Source organism: Artemia sp. Qi Xiang Cuo, chromosome 9 (genome assembly GCF_049724085.1).
Source record: "Artemia sp. Qi Xiang Cuo chromosome 9, ASM4972408v1, whole genome shotgun sequence".
Taxonomy (NCBI): Eukaryota; Metazoa; Arthropoda; class Branchiopoda; order Anostraca; family Artemiidae; genus Artemia; species Artemia sp. Qi Xiang Cuo.
The window spans coordinates 51,696,201-51,719,419 of record NC_142802.1 but is presented as its reverse complement, the minus strand read 5'-3'; the positions used below and the strand labels follow the sequence as shown (position 1 = coordinate 51,719,419).

Below are 23,219 nucleotides of genomic sequence, written 5' to 3'. Positions count from 1 at the left end.
ATTTACTACATAATTAAGTTGAACAAAGAGTCATCACACACATTTTTCATTGAGTTTTTACTCCAAAAAGGAATTAAAAGGTTTTAACCAACTTAGTATGATCTTTTATTTCAATGACTCAATTTACTCATTTAGTAATGCTATTCATGGGTGCCCATATGGGGGGGCAGGGGGGCTCCCCCCCCCCCCTGGTTGAATGATGCTGCCTAATTTTTATATTTTTGTTCTGAGATTTCTATTATATAGCATTAAAAGTGCCATTTAGATGAGGTTTGCCCCCCCCTGGAATTCAGCTTATGGGCGCCCATGATGCTATTAGCAGTACGAATTACTATAGAATCTATCAGCACAATATAATCAATAGAATTACAATATGATCTATCAGTACGGTGTAATAAGTTGATGTTCAATACCTATGGGGTTTCACAAACATACCTTTGAATCAATGGTAGAGTTGGCGGGATAAACATCTTTCTTGGAGGAGGGATTCAACTGCAAATATGGTTCCCTTTCTTCTGTTCCTTTTAGTTAAGGAGGGGGGGGGGTCAAACTTTATCCCTTCCAACTCACATACAGTTTTATTTCGAATTAAAAAAAAGCTTATTAAATATTATAATACTTTTCAAGGATTTAATCTGTAATCAGCAATAATGAAAACAAAACATCGTCAAGTTATAAACAAAAAGGTCTATCACAATCGTTTTCTTTTATTAACTCAGAGGAGGAAAAGATTCCTCTGGGTGCTTTTATTCAGAAGAAGTGGGTCAGGCACTAGCAATGACAGGCAAAGATGTTTCAGTACTTTCAGCTCAAATCTGACTTGCAGACAGCATAGTTTTATGTGTTGTATACAAAGTTGAAACCACGTCATTAATTTTTTTAAAGATTTTTCTATTTAACCCTTAGAAGAAGAAGTTTTCCACAAAAAGCTTTAATTGCAGCATTAAATAAAATTAAAAAATTTATGACGTTTTTTTAAAACTTGTATCTTACTTTATTTCCAGCTTCTTTAAGCAGGGTTAAATTTTCAATCTTCTGCTGGAGTTTTGACAGCTTTCGTTTTTCCTTAATGAAGCAGGTGACCCACTTCTCTGCTTCTTTCCAGACATCCATTGTGCCTGAATCCTTCAAAATCCCTCGTACCGGATCATCTTCCACTGGCTCGAATTCATAGGTGATATGTTGCTTAAGTACAGGATAACATGCCATATAGCAACTGATACTGTGCTCCTTACTCATCTAAATTAAAAACACATTAAGACTGTATAAATTGAGAATTACGATTATTAAGTCCATTAAAAAGAGTGGATAAAAAATTAGTTATAAAGGCTTCTTATTAAAATTGACATTTCACCTCCCCAATAAAATTATTTTAATTGTTACGAAAATGCTGATTCTGCAAAGAAAATGTTTTCTGAAGTTTAAGTTGTATTTAATTTTAACTTTGTCATCAAAAGTTAAGAACAGTACGCACAATATGTTTATTTTCAATTTAATCTCATTTGCATATAATAAAAATACATCTAAATAACTTCAAACTCTAAAATATTATTTTTGATGAAAATCAACTACTGTTTGTAAAATACCTTCTTTATACGTTATGATTTGGAACCATTCGCGTAGGATGAATCAAAATCATCGTGTAGAACCCAATCATCGAAACGATCGTGTAGGACCATTTCCAACTTAATCCCAAAATAGTTGTGAATCAAAAGAGTTGTAAATACTTGCATTAGAGAATCTGGGGTCCAAGAGGCTCCTGGAGCTCAGGCCCGAGGACTTCATCTTGACCCCTCCGATCATACAGCTGGAAAATATCCTTATGACTCTGATGTCAGCAACAAGGAGCACATCTGTCTTTCTAATAAAATACATTCTTACGAAACATTAAATGTTGACACATAGTCCGGTCAAACATTCCGACATTTCCGGTCAAAATTTATATCATGAATTTTTATCGATGCAATTTGGGACTATGTGACCTTCTCAGGGATAAAGAACAATAAAAAACTTTAGCGGAAAGAGCAAGGCGTTGAGGAGGGACAGCCCCTTTCATACACAGAATAATCTCTGTTCGTTTTAAGTTTTAATGTTGCTCTTTACTTTCAGTTAAAAAAACTTGTTTTTTTTAAATTTAATTTCTTTAGGATTGAGCGTCAGAAACAGGTTCTACTTAGATGAAGAATATTAGGTCGAGGATATATCATACCAGTACAGAATTTTTTTTTTTTCTCAGTAAGAATACTTAAAAACAGCAGTTTCAAATCTAGGACGGGAAATACCCCCAAAATAGCACTCCAACACAAGCGTTAAATTATTCTGAACCTCGACAATTCTTTGTTTTGTTTGTTTGTTTTTTTTTTTGTTGTTTTTGTTTTTTGGGGGAGGGGGTGGTGGTAAATGTAATCATCTTTGGAGTCAGGACTGGGAAACCATATTATTTTTCCGTAAAATTAGAAATTCGTACATACATATGTTTGATTACAAGATCTTCGTAGTTCTTCAGAAAATAAGGCAAATTGACTATCCAACGAGCGCTGTTCAAGATTTCAGATGTTAAATTGCAGCCAGCTATTATTGTTTTTAGGGTACTTGTCTAGAATCCGGTAAGTGCGCGATAAGTGAAGTTTCGTTAATGCAAATGAAATAAAACAAAATAGGTTAAAAATAAAATAGTTCAGAAACGAATTTGGGCTATATGTTTGCACATAAGGGGGGGGGATAAAGCATAACATATATTAAATACGTAACCTAACCTAACATAACCCAACCTAGGTACATTTTACTCCCCCTAGACCCCAAAAAAACTAAAGTTTAAATGTAGTTCCCGAAGTGAGAAACCTTTTGTTTATACGTCAGTAGTCAGCGGAAACCTGTTTATCAATAGCATGTTTGACATCTCAATGCTGTCTTTTATTGTGCACTTACCTGATTCTAGACAAGTACCGTTTTTAGTCTCGATGGTTCTATAATGGTTTCCTCTTGCATAGATAATTCCTCCAAGTCTAGCAAATACTTTGGAAGTCTTAGTTTTCCACGTCTCACGTATGTTTGTTTTAATTTTTCCTGCCCTTTTGCGCATTAATCAAACCAGGTCCTCTGTGCTTTGTCCCCATAACTCAAAAAGTTTTCAATCTTTTGGATAGAGCCAGCTTAATTCCTTGATATATTGCGATTGCTTTTACACTACGGCATACAGGATGTTTATCGAATTTTAGTGATATTAAATAAAAAAAACAAGTTCTTTTAACTGAAAGTAAGGAGCGACATTAAAACTTAAAACGAACAGAAATTATTCTGTATATGAAAGGGGCTGTCCCCTCCTCAACGCCTCGCTCTTTATGCTAAAGTTTGACTCTGTCTCACGACTTTATTTTTTAAAACAATAAAAAACTTTAGCGTAAAGAGCGAGGCGTTGAGGAGGGGACAGCCCCTTTCATATACGGAATAATTTCTGTTCGTTTTAAGTTTTAATGTCGCTCCTTACTTTCAGTTTAAAAAACTTGTTTTTTTTATTTAATTTCTGATCGTTTTTTAGTTAATGCAGCTTTTATTTGTATAAAAATTTTACTTTTCTTTTGCTAAATGGATGTCTTTACAAATTAACTTACGTAACTAACTTCTATATTCGTATATTTTTCTTCTGGCAAAAAATACAAAGTTGCAGATTTTTGCAGATATGAGCTTGAAACCTATGTAATAGGGTTTTCTGATACGCTGAATCTGACGGTGTGATTTTCATTAAAATTCTTTCACTTGTAGGGGATGTTTCCCCCTCTTTAAAAAATCGAGTAAATTTTCTCAGGCTCGTAGCCTTTGATGAGTAATACTAAACTTAATAAAATTTATATATTTAGGATCAGCATTATAAACACATTCTTTTGATACATTTATTGACATCAAAATTTCGTTTTTAAAAGTTTCGATTACTATTGAGCCGTATCGCTTGTTTTTTTATTGTTTTTTTTTATTACGTATATGTTATTACTTATATGAAGGGGTTCTCCCCTTAGTCAATACCACGCTCTTTACTTTAAAAGTTAAAAAAAAAATTTGATTCAGAAACCCCTGAATCACAAAGGCCGTTTAATTAGAATAGATAGCTCTTTTGAAAGCACTAAAAAAACTGTAGCGTAAAGAGCGAGGTACTGACTTGGGGAGAACCCCCTCACATACGTTATAATTTCTGTTCGTTTTAAGTTCTAATATTCCTTCTTACATTTCAGTTGAAAAAACTTGTTTTTTTTTATTTAATTTCTGATCGTTTCTTAAATAATGCTCGGAAATCCGGCGCCCCCTTCCTCGAAATGTCCCTTACCCCACATAAACATCCTCCACGGAAATATTCTCCAGAGTAACCCCCTCCTCTAGCCCCCCCCCCAGAAAAAATCCTTCCTGAAAATGGTTGTATACTTCCCAATAACCAATAAATAATGCTGGCAAGTCCGGCGCCCCCTTCTTGGCAATTTCCCTTCCCCCATGAAAACGTCCTTCATGAACAGATCCTTCTACATAACCACCGACCCCCCCTTCCCACCCCCAACCAGAAAAAAAACCTCCTGAAAACTTCTGTATACTTCCCAATAACCAATACTATATGTTAACATTGGGTAAAGTTCATAACTTTTGGCCCTCCCTCTGACAACTTCGGGGGATTAAGTAATCCTAAAAGACATATTTATTCTATTTTTAACCATGCTGAACAAAATGGCTATCTCAAAATTTGGTTCGGGTGACTTTGGGAAAAAAATAAGCGTGGGAGGGGGCCTAGTTGCCCTCCATTTTTTTTGGTCACTTTAAAAGGGCACTAGAACTTTTAATTTCCGTTCCAATGAGCCGGCCCACGATATTATAGGACCACTGAGTCGATACGATCACCCCTGGGGAAAAAAAACAAACAAACAAACAAACAAAAAACAAATAAACACGCATCCATGATCTTTCTTCTGGCAAAAAATGTAAAATTCAACATTTTTGCACATAGGAGCTTGAAAACTATACAGTAGAGTTCTCTGTTACTTTGAATATGATTGTGTGACTTTCATTAAGGTTGTATAGCTTTTAGAGTCTCTTTCCCCCTTTTTTTGAAAATCAGCCAAATTTTCTCAGGCGCGTAACTTTTGATGGGTAGGATTAAACTTGATGAAAGTTATATATTTGAAATTAGCATTGAAATCTAATTCTTTTGATATATCTATTGGTATCAATAACCCGTTTTCTAGAGTTTCGGTTACCATTGAGCCGGGTCGCTCCTTACTTACAGTTCGTTACCACGAACTGTTTGATCATGCGCAAGACACAACGCCTGTTAATTGAAACACTGATCCGAAAATTAAACAACCCTTGTTCAACTTGAGGGCTCCGTAACTCCAAATCGATTGCAGCGAAAAAACAACAACAACAAAACAAAGGATAAAAAGGGCTTTAATTGAGTAAAATCAACATAAACTGTCTAAACAAATTGTTCGGCTTAAAAATATTTACAAGCTTATATGAATTTTATTAAAGTTGCTAATATCGTTTTCTCGAACAAAGCCAAGGGAATTTTTGTATAAAAAATCATTTAAAAAATAGCGAGAGCATAAGAAAAAAAGTGAATCTAAACAAATGATAAGCCATTGTGAGTCTCCCGAATCATGTGAACCACATTTTTTTGTGTGTCTTGTGAGGGAGATGCCTCTTCTCCATATCTCACTCTTCACGCTGAAGCTTGGCAATATGTCCCAATTCTTAAAGAACGGCTACTGAAACACAAGAGCCCTTTAATTCAAATGAGAAGCTTTTTTTAGTACTAAAAAACTATAGTGTGGAGAGCGAGGGATTACTTTCATTTGATCCTTACTTTCGTTTGATTTTTTTTTTTTTAATTTAATTATGAACAGAGAAAGGTCTCAACTGATTCATAATGTTGAAGGCAGTAATTTTGGTTTATGGAAAGGCATTCCCCTTTCTTTTATAAATTAAAAACAGGAAATCAATCCAGCAATCTGAAGACCATTTCCGCAGGACTTATGAATAGAGTTTACCCACAAAAAGATATGGCTTGACCCCACCCAGTACGTATTTTATAAAAGAAGGGTTTATATTGTTTGGAAATGTCTTCAGGATTCAAAAAGTTCCATCCTTAGAGAGGTTAGAACAAGTAGCCAAAAAAAAAAAAATCCAATGAAGACCAAATTCGACTCGAACGAGATTCCAAAATGTACCTATTATGAATGGATATTTTTGGTACCTAATCTAAGCTGAAGCTAACAATATGGTAGGAAGTAAGAGGACTGTTCGCCAGTGTGTGGATCCTAATAGACTTCAACATTGTAACAATTTTGTGGAAGCGGATATTTAGTAGTATCAGTTCCTTCTTGAATTTGAAAATAATCGAAAAAGAGCACATCAGAGCAACTAGGCTCCTATTGTCGTTGATACAAATGATTTTATAATTGTCGGTGGTCGTGAAGAGAGTTTGTAAAAAATAAGTCATGATAAGCATGAATATTTTTATCAAGCCAAAAGGTAAATTGAATCTAATAATGTAGTGAGATTAACGTTGTATAATATAATGAAAGAGTCATCCTTCAAAAACCACAGCAGATCCCACACCCTTCCTATTGATTTCAATTATGAAACACTATTAAGAATCAAATATCAGACCTTCTATTGATATTGTAATACCAACTTGTTCTACCATTTCATACAATGCATCAAATATACAACCAATACAACCATGTACAACCAAAAGTAACGCTTAAGTAAATCTAAATCTTAGTAAACGTTTAAATAAACATTTAAATCTTAAGGAGAAAAGAGTTCAAAACTTTAGTTCACACCTAGGTGATATCTTATATCTTCAGTCAGGTTAAAAAAAGAAGTTTCCCATACGATGGACTTTAGCAGGAGACCCTGTCAACAAGAATCGGTGAAGAAGAAAAGTCGGTATAATCAAAACCTTATTACACTTGACGGGTCTTCTGGGGAAAAATCATCAAACTGTGACAATTAGGGGAAACAAATACACTTACCGATGAAGTCTGATCCCGAATTTTTGTGTAGGATGAATTCGCTGCACTCCAAGTAATCAATTCAGTACGTGCAAGAAGGGAAAAATAATCTCTGACCTTCTCGTAGACGTTGGCTTCAAGCATCTATGAAGGTTAAAAAGAATGGCCAATTAGTAGTACTTTGTCATATGGGAAAACTTAATAGCTTTATTAGTAAAGATAAAAATATGTTTGTGCCCTTATTCTCCATATCTAAGATTATATCAGATGCCGTAGCGCTGCCTAAGGGAAGAACCATAAGTCATTCATATGCTATTAAAAAAAAACGACTGAAAGTAAGGAGCAACATTAGAACTTAAACCGAACAGAAATTATTCCGTATATGAGGGGAGATTCTCCCTCCTCAATACCTCACTCTTCATGCTAAAGTTTGTTTTATTAATTTAAAAAAGCTATTAATTCTAATGAAACTGCGTTTATGGTTCAAGAATCATTCTTAAAGAATTCAGACAAAAAAAAAAAAAAAAAAAAAAAAAAAAAAAAAAAAAAAAAAAAAATCAACCTTTGACGTAAAGAGCAAGGTATTGAGGAAATAGCACCGCCTAATATACGGAAAAATCCTTGTTCGTTTTAAGTTTTAATATCGCTCCTTACTGTCAGTTGATTTTTTTTTCATTTAATTCCTGATCCTTTGCCAAATAATGTCGGGAAATCCGCCTCTACTCCATGAGAAATCTCCCCCACAAAAATTTCTCCACAGAAAGAACCTCCTCCTCCCGTAAAATTCCCCCTGAACAATTCTATCCACGCTGAAAATTCCTCCTAAAAATTTTCTTGCAGCCAATTCTGCCTGGAAAATTTGAAAACTTTCATTTGAATAAAGACTTGTTTTCCATTTAATTTCTGAACATTTTTCAAATCATGCCTGAAATTCCCCCTCCGTAGAAAATTTTCCCAAGGAGAATTTCTACCGAGGAAAATTCTCCCATGTGGAGTTTCACCCGCAGATAATCCCCGTCACGGGAAAATCCCATAGACAGTTCCTACGCCCTTTGAAATTTTTCCCAAGACAATTTCCCCAGATTATCTCCAAATGTAAGATTGACTCACCAAAGAGAGAGTAAGACAAATAATAAGAATTTTGTATAGGAATTCTAGCAAATTCCTTCATGTAAAATTTTCCCTTGAAAGTTCACACCCGGAAACTTCCCTCCCCACAGAAAAATCTCCTCGGGAAAAACTCTCCCGCAGAAAATTCCCTATCCCTAAAAAATACATGGATAATTCCCAATGAAAAATACTATATGTAAACAATGGGCCAATTTCATAACACACAGCCCTTTCCCCAGGGACTGCGGGGGGCTATGCCACCCCCAGAGGCATAGTTGTTTGACCTTTCAACTATGCTGAAAAAAAAAACGCTATCTCAAAATTTTGAGGAAAAAAGTGGCGTTGGAGGCAGGCTAGTGGCCTTCCGATCTTTTAGGTTACTTAAAAGAGGCACTAGAACTTTTAATTTCCTTTTAAATCACTCCTCTCTCGATCTTTTAGGACCCTTAAACATTTTAAGGGTTTAACCATCATAGGATCCATACACAAAATTCCACATTTCTGCAGATGGGAGCTTGAAACCTCTACAGTAGGATTCTCTGATACGCTGAATATCACGGTGCGATTTTTATTAAGATTTCTTTAAATTTTGTGGATGTTTCCCCCTTTTTTCAAAAATCAGGCAAATTTTTCAGGCTCGTAGCTTTTGATGGGTAACATCAAACTTAACGAGTTTTATATATTTAGAATCAGCATATTCTATTTATGCCAATTCTTTTTGCATCTATTGTTATCAGATTTCCTATTGTTATCATTTCTGTTACTGTTGGGCCGAATTACAGTTCATTACCACGAACTGTTTGATTTTCGTATAATGGATATTTAATATATAAGCATAATATTTATAGATAAAATATATGGAATAAATATTTCTCGAGGGGTATGGAAAATATACGTCTCGAGGGATTACAATACTCATAAAGCCCCCAACGTCAAGGCCGTAAAGTATGCAAAGTACCAATTGTTTACCCATTGGTTTGACTATAAGAAGTGGGGGGGACTTGATCTTTCGTGTACAATTGACTCAAAGCTTTCAGGAACCGTTTTCTGGGACAAAATGACCTGCTTGAAATATATATCCTTAAGGTATTGGAATAAGTGAACCTAAATGCAGTGGAAAAAAAGAAATATATTTGTTCCCCCCCCCCGCCAAGAAAAACGGTTCTAAAAGTAGCCAGAAACGGGCAATAAAAAATATTTCTCTAGTCATTTCAGATGGAAGGAGTAATCTCAGACACTTTTAGAGGGGACAAATTGAAGTGGAAATAAAAAAAAATATTGCTCTTTTTAAGAGCCGAAAGTGATTGGAGGCTGCGTCTCGTGCTTATTTGGCTACCCAGCCTCCCATAGCCCCCTGATCCGAAACAAAGTTTAAGACAGCTATTTTAGTCAGAAACATCAAAAGGTCTAAGAACTATGCCCCCAGGATCGATATCATACTATAACCTCTTGGACAATTACCCTAAATTATTTAGATTTCCCATTGTACATGGTTGTACATGGTACAGGTTTTACTGAAAAAGAGGGCAATTTTTAGTCTTGGTTTTCTGAACTGGTAAGAGCTATTAGGGATCGTTTCTTAGGCCAAGATTATCATCGTTTTTCAATACTCTGGGAACTAGACGCGTACCTGAGTAAATCAAAAGACGCTATGTGTACCAAAGTTTTCGAATTATAAGTATTATCTTGGGAGTGGTTTGGGGAATCGAGTTGATACTTTCCGGGAGTGTTAGAAAAATCAGGTTATCTGGACCTTAAATGTTTACTTGATGGAGGGGACAGAGTTAAATTCAAAAAAATTACGTTTGTTCAGATAGTCGAAATAGTATACCCACATACCCACAATATCTTGGGAAATGCTCAGGGGGAACAAGTCAAAACTTTCGAGTACTGTTGGGGAAGAAAAGGAGGGGCGGCGAGTGAACTTCAAATTTTGTGTTGTGGGTTGAGAAGGGATTAATAGTCTCGCCCCCAATCTAAAAAAAAACTGTTGCACCATAATACCCTATGGGAATTTATGCACAGTTAAATAGCGAGGTAGATCAATAGACCCTATGCGTTGCCAAGTTATCAAAATGGCATATTTGCAAAATATCAGAAACGGCTTGGGGCTTCGAGTCAGAATTTTCAAGGAATAGACAATGGGCTATACATTTTGACTCGTTAGGGGTAAGGGCACGTTGAAATGTGACTTGGAGGGGAATACAGGGGATGAAAGGGCTAGATTTCAAACTTCCAAGTAGTGCTAATGAATGAAGGGGGAATGGCAAGTAAACTCCAAACTTGTGTTGGGGGAAGAGCTGAAAATCTTTTTTATTCTCTAATTCCACAAAATATTTTAAACAATTAACAAACGGCAAGTAAGAAGGTAACAAACGGCAAGTAAGAAGCGACTCCTGTTAATACTAGGCGAAGCTTTGACAAAAACAAGTACACCAAAAGAACTGAGTTTTTGATTGATCCTATATGGAAAAAGTTGACATTCTCAACTAGTATGTAGGTTTGAACCTACCCATAAAAAGCATTGAGCCTGAGAAGGTGTGCCTGGTTTTCAAAAAAGGGGCGAAACACCCTTAAAAGGGCTAGTGATCTCACCGAAAACTATAGAGTCAAATTCATACAGCGTATCTGCATTGCCTTGGTAAGGCTCTGGGGATCAAGTGTGAATTTTAAGGGAGTGTTTGGGGGCCAAGTACACCTCGTAGTTTGACACGGAAAGAGGCAGTGGAGAGGAAGGGTCTAACAATTGGGTTTCTACACCCAATTTGTCGAAATAGTGTATCTGCACTATCTTTGGAACGGCAGCGAGGATGGGGGGTTAATTTTGAAATTTTAGAGACTGTGTGAGGGCCAAGGGTACCTCAAATTTTGACTGGGGGGGGGGTAGTAGAGAAAAGTCGACAGAAAATATGTATCCCCGTTAAAAATGGCATATTTGTGACATCTTGGGAACGACAGTTGAGAATTGATCTGAAACTTCCAGAGTGTTATGGGGAGATGGAGGAGGAGGACCTTATGATCTGGGTTTACAGGGTAGACAGAAAAGAGCAAACAAACATGTATCTGCAATCTACCTAATAATTTTCGAACTATTAGCCCACGTGAAACTAGGAATCAGTCCCTGGTAAAGTAGTAAGGTAAATCAAAAGACGGTATATTCACCCAGACTATCGAAATAGCGCACCTTAATGTCTAGGAACGACTAGGGGGCTTGGGTGAAACTTCCACTCAGCATTTTGAGAGAGCAAGGGGACTCAAAATATTACAGTATGTTGTGGAAAAATGATAAGGGTGGAAATACCTTTTATTGCCAATTGGTTTTCGCTCAAAAAGTACCGATGCCTTGTCTTGAAAGCTTGAAACTTCTAAACACAAGTTATTAGGTCAAAGGATCCCTTATATACTGAAAAATAATGACAAAAAAATGTTTCAACATTCACAAAACTTTTCTTCTGCCCACTTGCTTGACTTTGAACGTTTTAATTATTCCAGAGCCAAAAACTAGAGGAGCTAAAGACCAGACCAAAGATCAAACATCTTTAGGTTTGCTGTGACTATTTATATTAATTTCTTCTCATTTTGGGTTTTATTTATTCATTCATAGCAAATCCTGCTCGTGTCAAGTTTGAGTTCTCTTATGTTGAGTCCACAATGCCCAACATATAGGCCATATGCTTAAAACGAGGCCCAAAAAGCATGGAATATATTATGAAGTCCGATGAATGACTCCTATTTTACTGGGACTGCTGTAATTAACGTAAAACAATAAATACTAATTATTTCGTTATTCCTATTTTTTTCGAAATTATAAAAGTCAAGGAGTCATCAGACTGTGTTCCAGAAAAGGTGAGGCGTGCCCCACTTAGAATCAATTTAACGTTATGAACCAAATTACGTACAATGGCTACAGAAAATAGCTTCGTTAAAATGTTCATTTCCCGAAGCTTCGATTTCTTTCAGTACTCCCCTAAGAATAAGAATAAAATTAAGGTGACAATCCACCTTATCAGATTCAAATCCATAGAGTTGACTTAAGTAAACAACGATGGGTATTCCGTGTTTTTTTGTTGTTTTTTTTCTATTAGCCACTTCCTAGGGGTGGTCACAGAACTTGGATAAGGACTCATTCCGTTGGGTAGCGAAAGTTTTATTGCTCTTTTTAAGGTCCAAAAGTGGTTGGAGGGTGAACCCCCCCCCTCCCGATACCTTCATCACCACGGCACCCTTGCCACCTTCCATAGCAGGCTACTGGATTAAAATTTTGAGAGACCTATTGCACTCAGAGCGATAAAATTATTAAATATGCATGAATTTAAATATTAACGACTGGAAGCACACTAGCCCTTTCCCCAGCGTCGTTTTAAGGAAAGGCTCGGGTATTGAACCTTGTTTAAACCATAATCATGCAAGGACTCAATTTCAGTACAAAATCGAGCCCAGTCGAAGCAACACAATGACTTGAAGCTAAAAGGTGCAGTCTTGACTCGGTGAAAAAGTCGCCGAGTCTCGAGTCCAAGCAAAATTCATCCAAGCCCTAACTCATTACATAAGGAGCTAAGCCAAGCAGTAGAATAACGACTTTAAATGACAAGGTAGGTTCTGAAACGGCACAGAAAAGAGCTGAGTCCAAGCTGTGGAGTTTCAGTGGCAAGGATCACAGATGAGCCAGGTGCTAAGGGCAAAAATAACTAGTTCCTAGTTCTACACAAAAATAGGCAATTCTTGATTCAGCCTAAGATAAGGCTAATTCCAGACTTTGTGTTACGCCGTGATAGACACAAAAACTATTTAAGCTCTTATTCAGTGCAAAAATACACTATATAGAAGCTTCGAATTGACTCGGTGGGCACATCGCATCTCGAATTGGAGTCATGCAAAGATTTTGCAAAGCGAGTCCAAGACGCCTCCAAACCTCCTAAAGATTAATAGCAGGAAGATAAGCGTTTTGTAACTTGTTTGAGCGAGAGTCTTACAATGATTATCAGCAATTGTCATTGGATATACAATGGGAGCCTATGGTCCCTTGATCATAATCTCCCACCACCAAATAATCAGGAAAAAGGTAGGTAACCTCTGATCAGCCTGAAAAATAAGAGGCAAGCACCATGATCCAGCGGGGCAAGAAAATGAGGATTTACAGAGTTGTATCCTTCTTCTTCCATCTTTTCACGAAAGTATTCTGATCCACATGATAGTTAAAGGGAAAACAAGCATAGGGGACGAATTTTAAAAGGCTTAGGCCAGTTATTGGATTTTAGAAGAAAGTCCCTTTGGGTTTAGGGATTCTCTATGTTTGCCTGCAAAGGAATATCAGTAATTTTAACTTTTAGGTTATTTCCCCACATAACTATCACAGAGGCTACCGATCTCAGACGACCAATCTCTTGTAAACCTTGTAAATTAACTTGAAGAAGAAAACCTTGTAAATTAACTTGAAGAAGAAAACCTTGTAAATTAACTTGAAGAAGAAAACCTTGTAAATTAACTTGAAGAAGAAAACCTTGTAAATTAACTTGAAGAAGAAAACCTTGTAAATTAACTTGAAGAAGAAAAACTTGTAAATTAACTTGAAGAAGAAAACCTTGTAAATTAACTTGAAGAAGAAAACCTTGTAAATTAACTGTAATCCCAAATTTTATCTACCAAGTACAGTCTACCACGAGTTTGCACGGCAGCTTCACGGCCTTACTCTGAACCTTGACTACATTCTTGGAATTTGATCTCCTTATGATTGGTCTTCGTGATTGGAGCCATAAAGAGGGTTCGTTACTTCTTCAACAATCATCATCCCATTCCAACATCTACAACACCGTTTCTTTATTTATATTAAATATAAAAAAACAAGTTTTTCAACAGAAAGTAAGGAGCAGCGTTAAAACTCAAAACAAACAGAAATTATTCTGTATATGAAGAGGGCTGCCCCTTCCTCCACCCTCGCTCTTTACGCTAAAGTCTGAAGGTTCTTTAAAAACACTTCTCATTCAAAACCTACTGCCCTTGTGTTTGAACAGTCTTTCCTAAAGAATCAGGACAAAAAGTCAAAATTTAGCGTCATAAAAAATTTTTAAGGCCTTAAAATTCTTTAAAAATACTTCTTATTCAAAATCCACCACCCTGGTGTTTGAGCAGTGCTTCCTCAGGAATCAGAACAAGAAATCAAACTTTGGCGTAAAGAGTGAGGGCTGAAGAAGGGATAGTCTCCCTCATATACAGAATAATTATAGTTTGATTTGTCTTTTAATGCTGCTCCTTACTTTCAGTTAAAAAACAAATTTAATTTAATTTCTTATCGTTTTTCAAATCATGCCAGGAAATCTCCTCCCTCCCGGTGTAAAATTTCCCCTAGAACCTTGAAAACCTCTCCTTGGAAAATTCCTGCCGAAATCTTTCTTGTCCACGGAAAATTCCTCCCGTAGGAAATCCTACCCAGCCCCCTCCCTGCAAAAATTACCCGGAAAATGTCCGTATATTTTTTAATTACAAATACTGTATGTGAACAATATGGACAAATTGCATACCTTACACCTCTTTCCCCTGGGAATATGGAGGGCTCTGCTTCACCAAAAGCATAGTTATTGAACCTTTTGACTATACTGAATCAAACGACTATCTTAAAATTTTGATCAGATGTCTTTGGGAAAATATGGGCGTGGGAGAAGGGCTTGTAATCCTCGGATCTTTTTCGTCACTTAAAAAGTACACTTAGAAATGTTTGATTTCCGTTAAAATTAGCTCTCTTCCGATGTTCTAGGACCTTTGGTTCGACACAATCACCCCTGGGGAAAAATCATAATAATAATAAACACGCATCCATCATCTTTCTTCTACCAAAAAAAAATATAAAAAAAAAAATACAAAATTCCACACTTTGTAGATAGGAGCTTGAAACCTCTACAGTAGCATTCTCTCTTATGCTGAATCTAATGGTATGATTTTCATAAAAATCACCGGACACTTTGGGTATGTCTACGCCCTTTTTTAAAAATCAGGCAATTTTTCAAGGCATTTGATGGGTGGTAGCATACTTGATAAATTTAGATAGTTGGAATTTGTATAAAGATGAAATTCTTTTTATGTGTCTATTGTTATCAAAACTTTGTTTTTTAGAAATTCGATTACTATAGCCTTAGTCGCTCCGCGTTTGTTACCGCAAACTGTTAATTCCTGCAATAAATGCATTTCTTATTTTAACATTTAGAGTTTTTTTGCTGAAGATTGGTTAAGAATTTTACTCAACCTAAAGTAAAACGATCAATATTATATTTTTATAAAAATAATTCTTGTTGTTCAGTTAGACAAAGTTACCAGAAATAAGGACGTGACAGTAGCCACCACAAACACCGCAGAAGACTGGAGTGTCTTTTGCATTAAAAAAAAATCGATTCTAAAGATAATTTAGCCTATTTAAATGTTAAAACAACAGTAAGTACTAGAAATTAATAATGAAAGATAAAAGGAAGACATTAAAATGAATAATCTAGTCAAACTAAAAAAAAGAGAAAAAAAGGAAAATACCACAAATAAGAGCGTGACAGTTACCACCTCGAAAACCCATGAAGGCTGGAATTAATTTCCGCTTTACTGAAATCGACCCAGAAAAATTCAGTGTAAAATAAAAAAAGAGAAAAATTTACCTGCAAAGCTTCTTTCAAGTCAGTGTTAAAATATCGATCTTGATGAGCGTTTGACGCAGCTAGAGCTAAAATGTATTCGTTCCTCGCAGATGCAGACTTCTCGTCACACAAGTTCTTTCTACTCCCGAGCTTAAAATTAAAATAAGTTTAAATAGTGACTTAAAAATAATTGACACTCAGTTTAAAAATAATTTGGCTTTCATTTGATATAAAATAGCACTATCAGTTAGTTGACATAATCGATTCATATGGATTTTTCCAAAATGACGAAGAGATCAGTCTTTTTTTTGTTATAGTTGGGCTTTTCTTATACAATTTTTCTTCGATCTTTAGTGCTGTTAAATAAAAAAAAACAAGTTTTTTCACCTGCAAGTAAGGAGCAACATTAAAACTTAAAACGAACAGAAATTATTACGTATATAAAGGGCGTTGCCCCTCCTTAACACATCTCTCTTGACGCTAAAGTTTTTTAGCACTTCTAAAAAAGCGTCTTATTGTTCTAATTAAACGGCGCTTGTGTTTCAGGAGTCATTATTAAAGAATTGGGAGAAAATCCAAACTTTAGCATAAAGCGCGAGGTCTTAAGGAGGGGGTAAACCCCTTTATATACGCAATAATTTCTGTTCGTTTTTAATGTTGCTCCTTACTTTCAGTTGGAAAAAAATGTTTCTTTTATTTAACTTCTTATCTTTTTTTAAATAATGCCAGGAAATCTGGCCCCACCTCCACGGAGAAACCCCTCCCTACGGAAACATCCTCTATACAATTCAATCCCGGTAAAAATTTACCCTGGAAAATTACTCTTAACCACTCTGCGCGTAAAATTGAGACGGAAAAGAGAAAGCACATATTGATTGTGTCTATCAACTATGATGAACAAAATGGCTATCTCAAAATTTTGATCGGACGATTTTGGTAAAAAAGGGGCGGGGAGGGGACCTAGTTGCCCTCCAGTTTTTTTGGTCACTTAAAAAGGACACTAGAGCTTTTGATTTCCGTTTGAATGAGCCCTCTTCCGATATTCTAGGACCACTGGGTCGATACGATCACCCCTGGAAAAAACACGCATCCGTTATCTTTCTTCTGGTAAAAAATACAAAATTCCACATTTTTGCAGATAGGACCTTGCAACTTAAACAGCAGGGTTCTCTAATACGCTGAATCTGATGGTGTGACTTTCAACAAAATCACTTGACTTTTAGGGGCTGTTTCCCCCTTTGTCGAAAATCAGGAAAAAATTTCAGGCTCGTAACCTTTGATGGACAAGATTAAACTTAATGAAATTTATATAATTGAAATCAGCATAAAATTCCGATTCTTTTGATATATCTATTGGTATCAAAGTTCTGTTTTTTTAGAGTTTTGGTTCCTATTGAGCTGAGTCGCTGCTTACTTACAGTTCGTTACCACGAACTGTTTGATAATATGTACCTGGTAAAGGTAAATGGTAAACGGTGTGTCTCAAAGGTCTGGATACTGGATACTTCTGAGGTTTATTTTACTTAAGTCAGTATAGCCACATTAAAAAAAAAAAATTAACTTAAAACTAGCAGAAATTACTGTGAACCAAGAAATAAGACTTGAAATTTTTTTTCAAGAACATAACTCTAAAGGGGCATAAATTACGATAAATAAGAATAGTTGGTTTGTATTTCAAGCATCCCTTTTCCTAAAATAAGGCTAAATTATCAACTGGGCTTCAGTGACAACTAAGGTAAAAAATTTGATTGAACCATTTGATGGAATCTGTTAATTATTAAGCAGGAAAGAAAATGATTTTTTTTTAGAATGCACAGATATTGAGAAAAAGCATTTATGGAAGTTTGAGTTGTGCTGAATTTTTAATACTGTAATGGAAAGGTAAACATATTTCTAATACATTTTTTCCCGCAGAGTGCAAATAGCTTTTTGGAGAATTTCAAGTTTGGGAACGCCGACGTTGGTTTTGTTAGCCATGCTTCGATCTTATTTACTTTTAATCATGAACGATGTTCTTAACTATTTACCGAATAATCATACAATTTTAATGGTCAAATGTACAGCCCGAATTATATATTCTCATGAAATTTTCCATCGCTTTATGGGGCGCGCCTTCCTGAATGAAGTCGGGCAATCATAATGGGGAAAGCCCTTGAGAGTTTACTCATTATCCTTATATCATGGAGTTTGAAGATCATTGAATGACTTATTTACACAAGCTATCATTCGTCCACCATTTTCTAAAATAAGTGTCTAGTGTGTTTTATTTTTGAACATCTATATTACAAAATTACCCTCAAGTTTGAAATGGGCAGTCATAGAAGGCCTTTAATGCTATTTTGATATGAGAGGAAAACGTTGACAAAAATAAGGTTTTATTGAAACTGTAAAAAATCCATTGTAACCAGCATTTTACGTAGACAAATTTTACCACAAACAAGTGTGATATCTCTAGTAATTCAATCTCTAAAAGGCTAGAGTACCATTAGCGCTATGCTGAAAACTCAGTAAAAAGCTTTAACTAAGATATATAAAGCTTTAAAGCATATATATATATATATATATATATATATATATATATATATATATATATATATATATATATATATATATGCGTGTGAGTGTGTATGTGTGTGCGTGTGTGTGTGTGTGTGTGTATGTATATTCAAAATCTATTACTTCGAGATATGGTATATAACTTTTTAAAATATGACATCAATTTCCATGCTATGTACACTCATGTTAACGTACATGCAATATATTTTCATCTTTTTATTCATAATTCCCATTGCCATAACCATAATACCATTCACAGAAATGACTAAACTTCACAGTCTCATAAAACTGTAAGATCCTTCTTCAACATTAAACGTATGGGTCTTGAGCATGAGATCTACTTATAAACAACATTAAACAAGTTTTAATCCAAAACTCTTAAAACTAAATAAAATGATTTTTTTTAATAGCACTAGTTAGTTCAAATATTGTTACGTTTTTTCCCTTGAGATCTTTTTCGTTAAGCTTTAAGATTTTTTTTTATCTAAGCCCTTTAATTAAAATTTAAGTTTTTGGTTTATAAAGTATTCTGTATTGCTTCTCTTTGTTAATTACTAACATTATCATTTTTTTTTGGTTGTCGGCATAGTTCACATTTTGTATGATTTCATTACAAAACACAGTGGATGGTACCACTTTAAAATAGGGGTTAAGTCATTTTTTACAAGATTTATTTAATTGAGGATAAATAACCTGTTGATCTATATGGTATGAGAAGGTATTTAATTGAGGAGTAAATATCTAACGGTTAAAACTTACTTTTTGGCTACTCTTCTGAAGGGAGGAGACAGATGAAAAAAGTCCTCCCTTTTTCTTTTTAAGCTTTTCCTCTGCTTCTTTAGCTTTATCCCTTATGCCATGGGCTTCTTGCTCCTCGTCTAAATACGACTTTTTAGCTCGTTCTAACTGATGGACTTGCTCTTGTACCTCTAGTTGAACTACCTTCAGGTACTCTAAATGCTGAAATCCATAAAGAAATCACGTATACAGCTTAAACAAAAGTTTCGATAGGGGTGAGAGAAGGCTCTCAATTGATATGAAACAATCTACAAGAGAATTGCTAAAGGGTTGCTTAACCAATCACTGAGTGCTACCAATTTTAATAACCATAATAACTTATCAGCCCCCAAGGGTTCTAAACCTTCTAAATGACAAAAACAAAATGACTGTCAGAAAGACTCAAATTATTTTATCGCCATCATCCAGGAAACTACAAAAGTATTTCCTATCTAATCTGTGTTGATTATGCCCTTCAAGGACTGTCGATTTGGGTGTTACTGAAACTAATATTTATTTCTCATTCTCTCTGTTTTTAATTCTGCATGACATACTTTGTTCTATTTTCATTGTGGCAATGTTCTTGTGAAACAAATGTTTTGAATACTGCGTACTTTGTTCACGCATTGGTTCAAGTATGAAATATTTCTTTTACGTTTAATAATTTTAGCTTCTAATACAATTTGTTGTATAAAACAATTACTTGATGTTCAGTAATCTAAATAATTTATCTTGGGATATTAACACTTCTTCAGCATATACGCGGAATTGGTCACATTATGGCGAATCTGCGTTTCAAAAACTTGACAAATGACTTCCATCAAGAGTGACGATTCTAAACAGATATACAACACATAGTAAAACCATATCTTAAACAATTTACCCTAAATAGTGTGACAATGACATTAGTGTGTCATTTAATCTTGCAGGCAGTGAAAGTGTATTGAATGCTTACATTTTGACTTGTCATCTTTAAAAACAGTACCACCTAGAGAGAAAACTCCTCGGAAGGAGACGAGTCAATTTACTTATAGTAAAAATTCTTCAGGGCTATTTATTTTGCTACTCGTTATCTTGTGTTTTCAGTAAAGTAATAGTTTTTCAAAATTCAAAGAAATTTGGAATATGTTACGATTCACCTTATTTGAGCTAATTTTGTAGATTTAATTTGCGTAATCAGCAAAATAGTAATTTTAATTCGATTGAAGTTTCAATTTCACTCTTTACCTCTGTTTAAATCAGTGGCGGATCCAGGAGGCGAGGGGGGCACACGCCCCCCCCCTAGCGTAGTCAAAAGTAGTGTAATTTACTTAATTAACCAAGTTTGCGTTAATTAAACTTGTTCCTAACGCAAGTTTATCGGATCAACCTATTTTGCGCCCCCCTCCCCTAAAATTTTTTATCGGATCAACCTATTTTGCCCCCCCCCCTTAATAAAATCCTGAACCCGACCCTGGTTTAAATTAATCAAAATAGAGCAAAAATACCCTTAGTATTGGGTTTTCAAACTTCACCCAGCCATGAACAACCAGGTCTCCTTTGTCAAATCAATGGTAACAGGCGACAGTAAAAAAAAGCAAACAAACAAACAAAAGAATATTTCCTTGTTTTTCAATATGGATGGGAGGCTAAAAGTCTCCTGTTTAGAGTTTTCAATCCTCAAAAATCGATTGGCTCTTTTAATGTACATTTCCCGGCATTTGACCCTCTGTGGGCAAAACTTGAGGTTTAGCGACACAATGTGATTGAAAACATTGCTTTGCTGTGGTTTTTCAACCTAAGGGGCTAATAAGCCTTCTGTTAAGGGTATTAAGCCTTAAAATAAATTGACTATCATAGAATTCTCATTCTCTTACATTCATGCCCTTCGTTGGGCAAAAATTGATGTTTTGTGAAACGATATGGCAGAAAACGGCAGAAATTTCTATTTTCTTGGTGCCTGTTGGCACAAATGGCAGAAATCATCACTTTGCTGCGGCGCTATCTCCTCTGTTACTGAATATAAGAAGAGCACAAGATATAGAAACTTCCTTTCAAATAAGCCCTCACGAAACATTCTACGACGACTGGTTTGATATGTTCACACCTGGGTAAAGAAAAGAAAAAAAAAGACACATCAGTAGTTCATAAGAAAAAAAATGGTTTTTCTGGTTCAAAGTGGGGTTTGTAGTACTCTCGAAACGTGTTTCCAGGAGCATAAATTTTAATTGTACACTTTTCATTTTGATCTAACGCCATTTTTTGAAATTCGTTATTTTTGGAATGAACTTTTACAATTACGACTATTCAAAATAATAGTCATCATTCCTGAATCAGCCACAAATGGCAATTTTTTCTATTAGAGTGTTACTTTTCATAATATTCTTTTGAACTTGGTTACTATGGGCCCTAGTTCCTTCTTTGCTAGGCTTAAAGTAATAGCCGCAACATGATTTGGCAGACGGAAAAGACTGCTACAACGACCACTCAACACTAAATATATAAGTTGGCAATACTGTTGCCAACGCCAGACTATCGACCGACAATCAATTCTTGTTGAACTTTGTTCATATGTGTATTCAGGATAAGATAGCTACCAAACGTTTGAAACCAGCTGATGTTGCCTTTGAAAATAGGAACCATTGCACACAAAAAAAAACTAAGGAAGCCGACCTTCTTACCCATCTCAAAATGAGGCTAAGAAATAAATAACAAAAATCAAAGTATAAAACTCAAAAAAGATTTGACTATTATATCTTACGAGGTATGCATTAAGACTGTTGCACTTATACCAAAACGAAAAAAAACCTTTGGGACTAAGTTTATATTTCAGATAACAAATGAAACTTGCCTTTTTGCAATTCTGGGTCTTAGACAGTCGCAAGTTTTTTGCATCTTCTGAAATTTGTTGTTGGAAAACTTCACAGGCAGCTAAGCGTGCCTTGGCAATTTTTTCTGTTTCGTCGAGCAAACTTCTCCAGACCTGCCAAACTGTGCTGAAAAAGTCTTTCAGTTAAATCATGGAAGGCAGTATATTTAGCATTCATTTCTTGCTGTTACATCCTGCTTGTTTTCAAAACAAACTTAAAGAACAAGTTATTCTTTTAAGTTTACATAAAGAACTATATTAAAACTTAAAAAACCCAGAGATTCTCCTGCACATGAGAAGGCTTCCACCCTCTTAATCTTACATTATCCATGTTGTATGAAGCTAAGAGAGGAAAGGAAGTAATAAATGATAAATAAAACCAAAAAAGGGTGAGAAAACGAGGATTTTGTCAGCCAGTGGCAAAACATGAAGACGAAAAACAAGCAAATATTTCGACAAGGACCTCCGCCAAGTCATCCTCAGTGCTAAAAAAAAAAAAAAAAAAAAAAAAAAAAAAAAGAATATAACCTTTTAGAGTTCACTAAACAAGATCCGAACAAACACTGAATGAAAGACCAAAGCCGAAACCAATGAAAAAAAGGATTTTACCGAAGAGATTGTGCAAGGATGCCTTGCCTAGCAATACTTTTTGCTCTTCTGCCATTTCGGTTTTCATTAGACATGTTAATAGGTTCTCTTAAATTTGATTGGGCGCAAATATCAAAAGAGTCTTTTAGTATTAAATTGTTATAAATTGGGCTTAATGAAATGTCTCAGGTGTCCCTATTTGTAGCCAAATTCCTGTTTATATAATTTTTTTTATCTCAATTACCTCTAGGAAAGATTGCAGTAGGCAATTTACAATAGATATTAAAGTTCCATCCTCAAAAAGAACAAGATGTGTAGGATTTTTGAAAATATGCTGGGCCAATGAGGAATCAAAGTTGTCATTTTTATTTTTCAATCACAGGGACTTATCTATTGAAGTTTTGTGTCCATGCAAACGTTCACCAAGTTATTGATGGGTCGTACCAATGTAAAATTTACCACATGAACACGGGACTCTGTGGACACCACTACCCAGTACATGGTCAAACATGGTCATGGTGTTTGTTCGGATCTTGTGTAGTGAACTCTAAAAGGTTAGATTTTTTTTTTTTTTTTTTTTTTTTTATACGTCATGTATAGCCAGTATGGTCTTAGAAAGTATTTATTCTCCATGTTATACTAGGGCTTCCGTAAAGATATTTCAGAGCACACAAAGTATAACCAGTTGATAATTGGAAGTCTTCCACAATCGGGATAAATTAAGTAAACTTT

The 23,219-nt window shown here is 35.3% G+C and overlaps 1 protein-coding gene across 1 annotated transcript in view; it reads right to left on the bottom strand.

The window, feature by feature from the left end:
* The window catches only part of LOC148948779 (protein nervous wreck-like), a 30,407-nt gene extending 8,384 nt beyond the window's left edge, over positions 1 to 22,023 (bottom strand). Inside the window, exons 1-5 of the mRNA XM_089095014.1 lie at positions 21,882 to 22,023; positions 19,034 to 19,234; positions 15,740 to 15,868; positions 7,017 to 7,139; positions 994 to 1,239 (exon numbers count right to left, since the gene is read on the bottom strand). Of these exons, the coding sequence (XP_088951140.1) occupies positions 994 to 1,239; positions 7,017 to 7,139 (369 nt within the window). The 5' untranslated portion in view covers positions 15,740 to 15,868; positions 19,034 to 19,234; positions 21,882 to 22,023. The remainder of the gene's footprint in view (positions 1 to 993; positions 1,240 to 7,016; positions 7,140 to 15,739; positions 15,869 to 19,033; positions 19,235 to 21,881) is intronic.
* Positions 22,024 to 23,219: the final 1,196 nt, after the last annotated feature.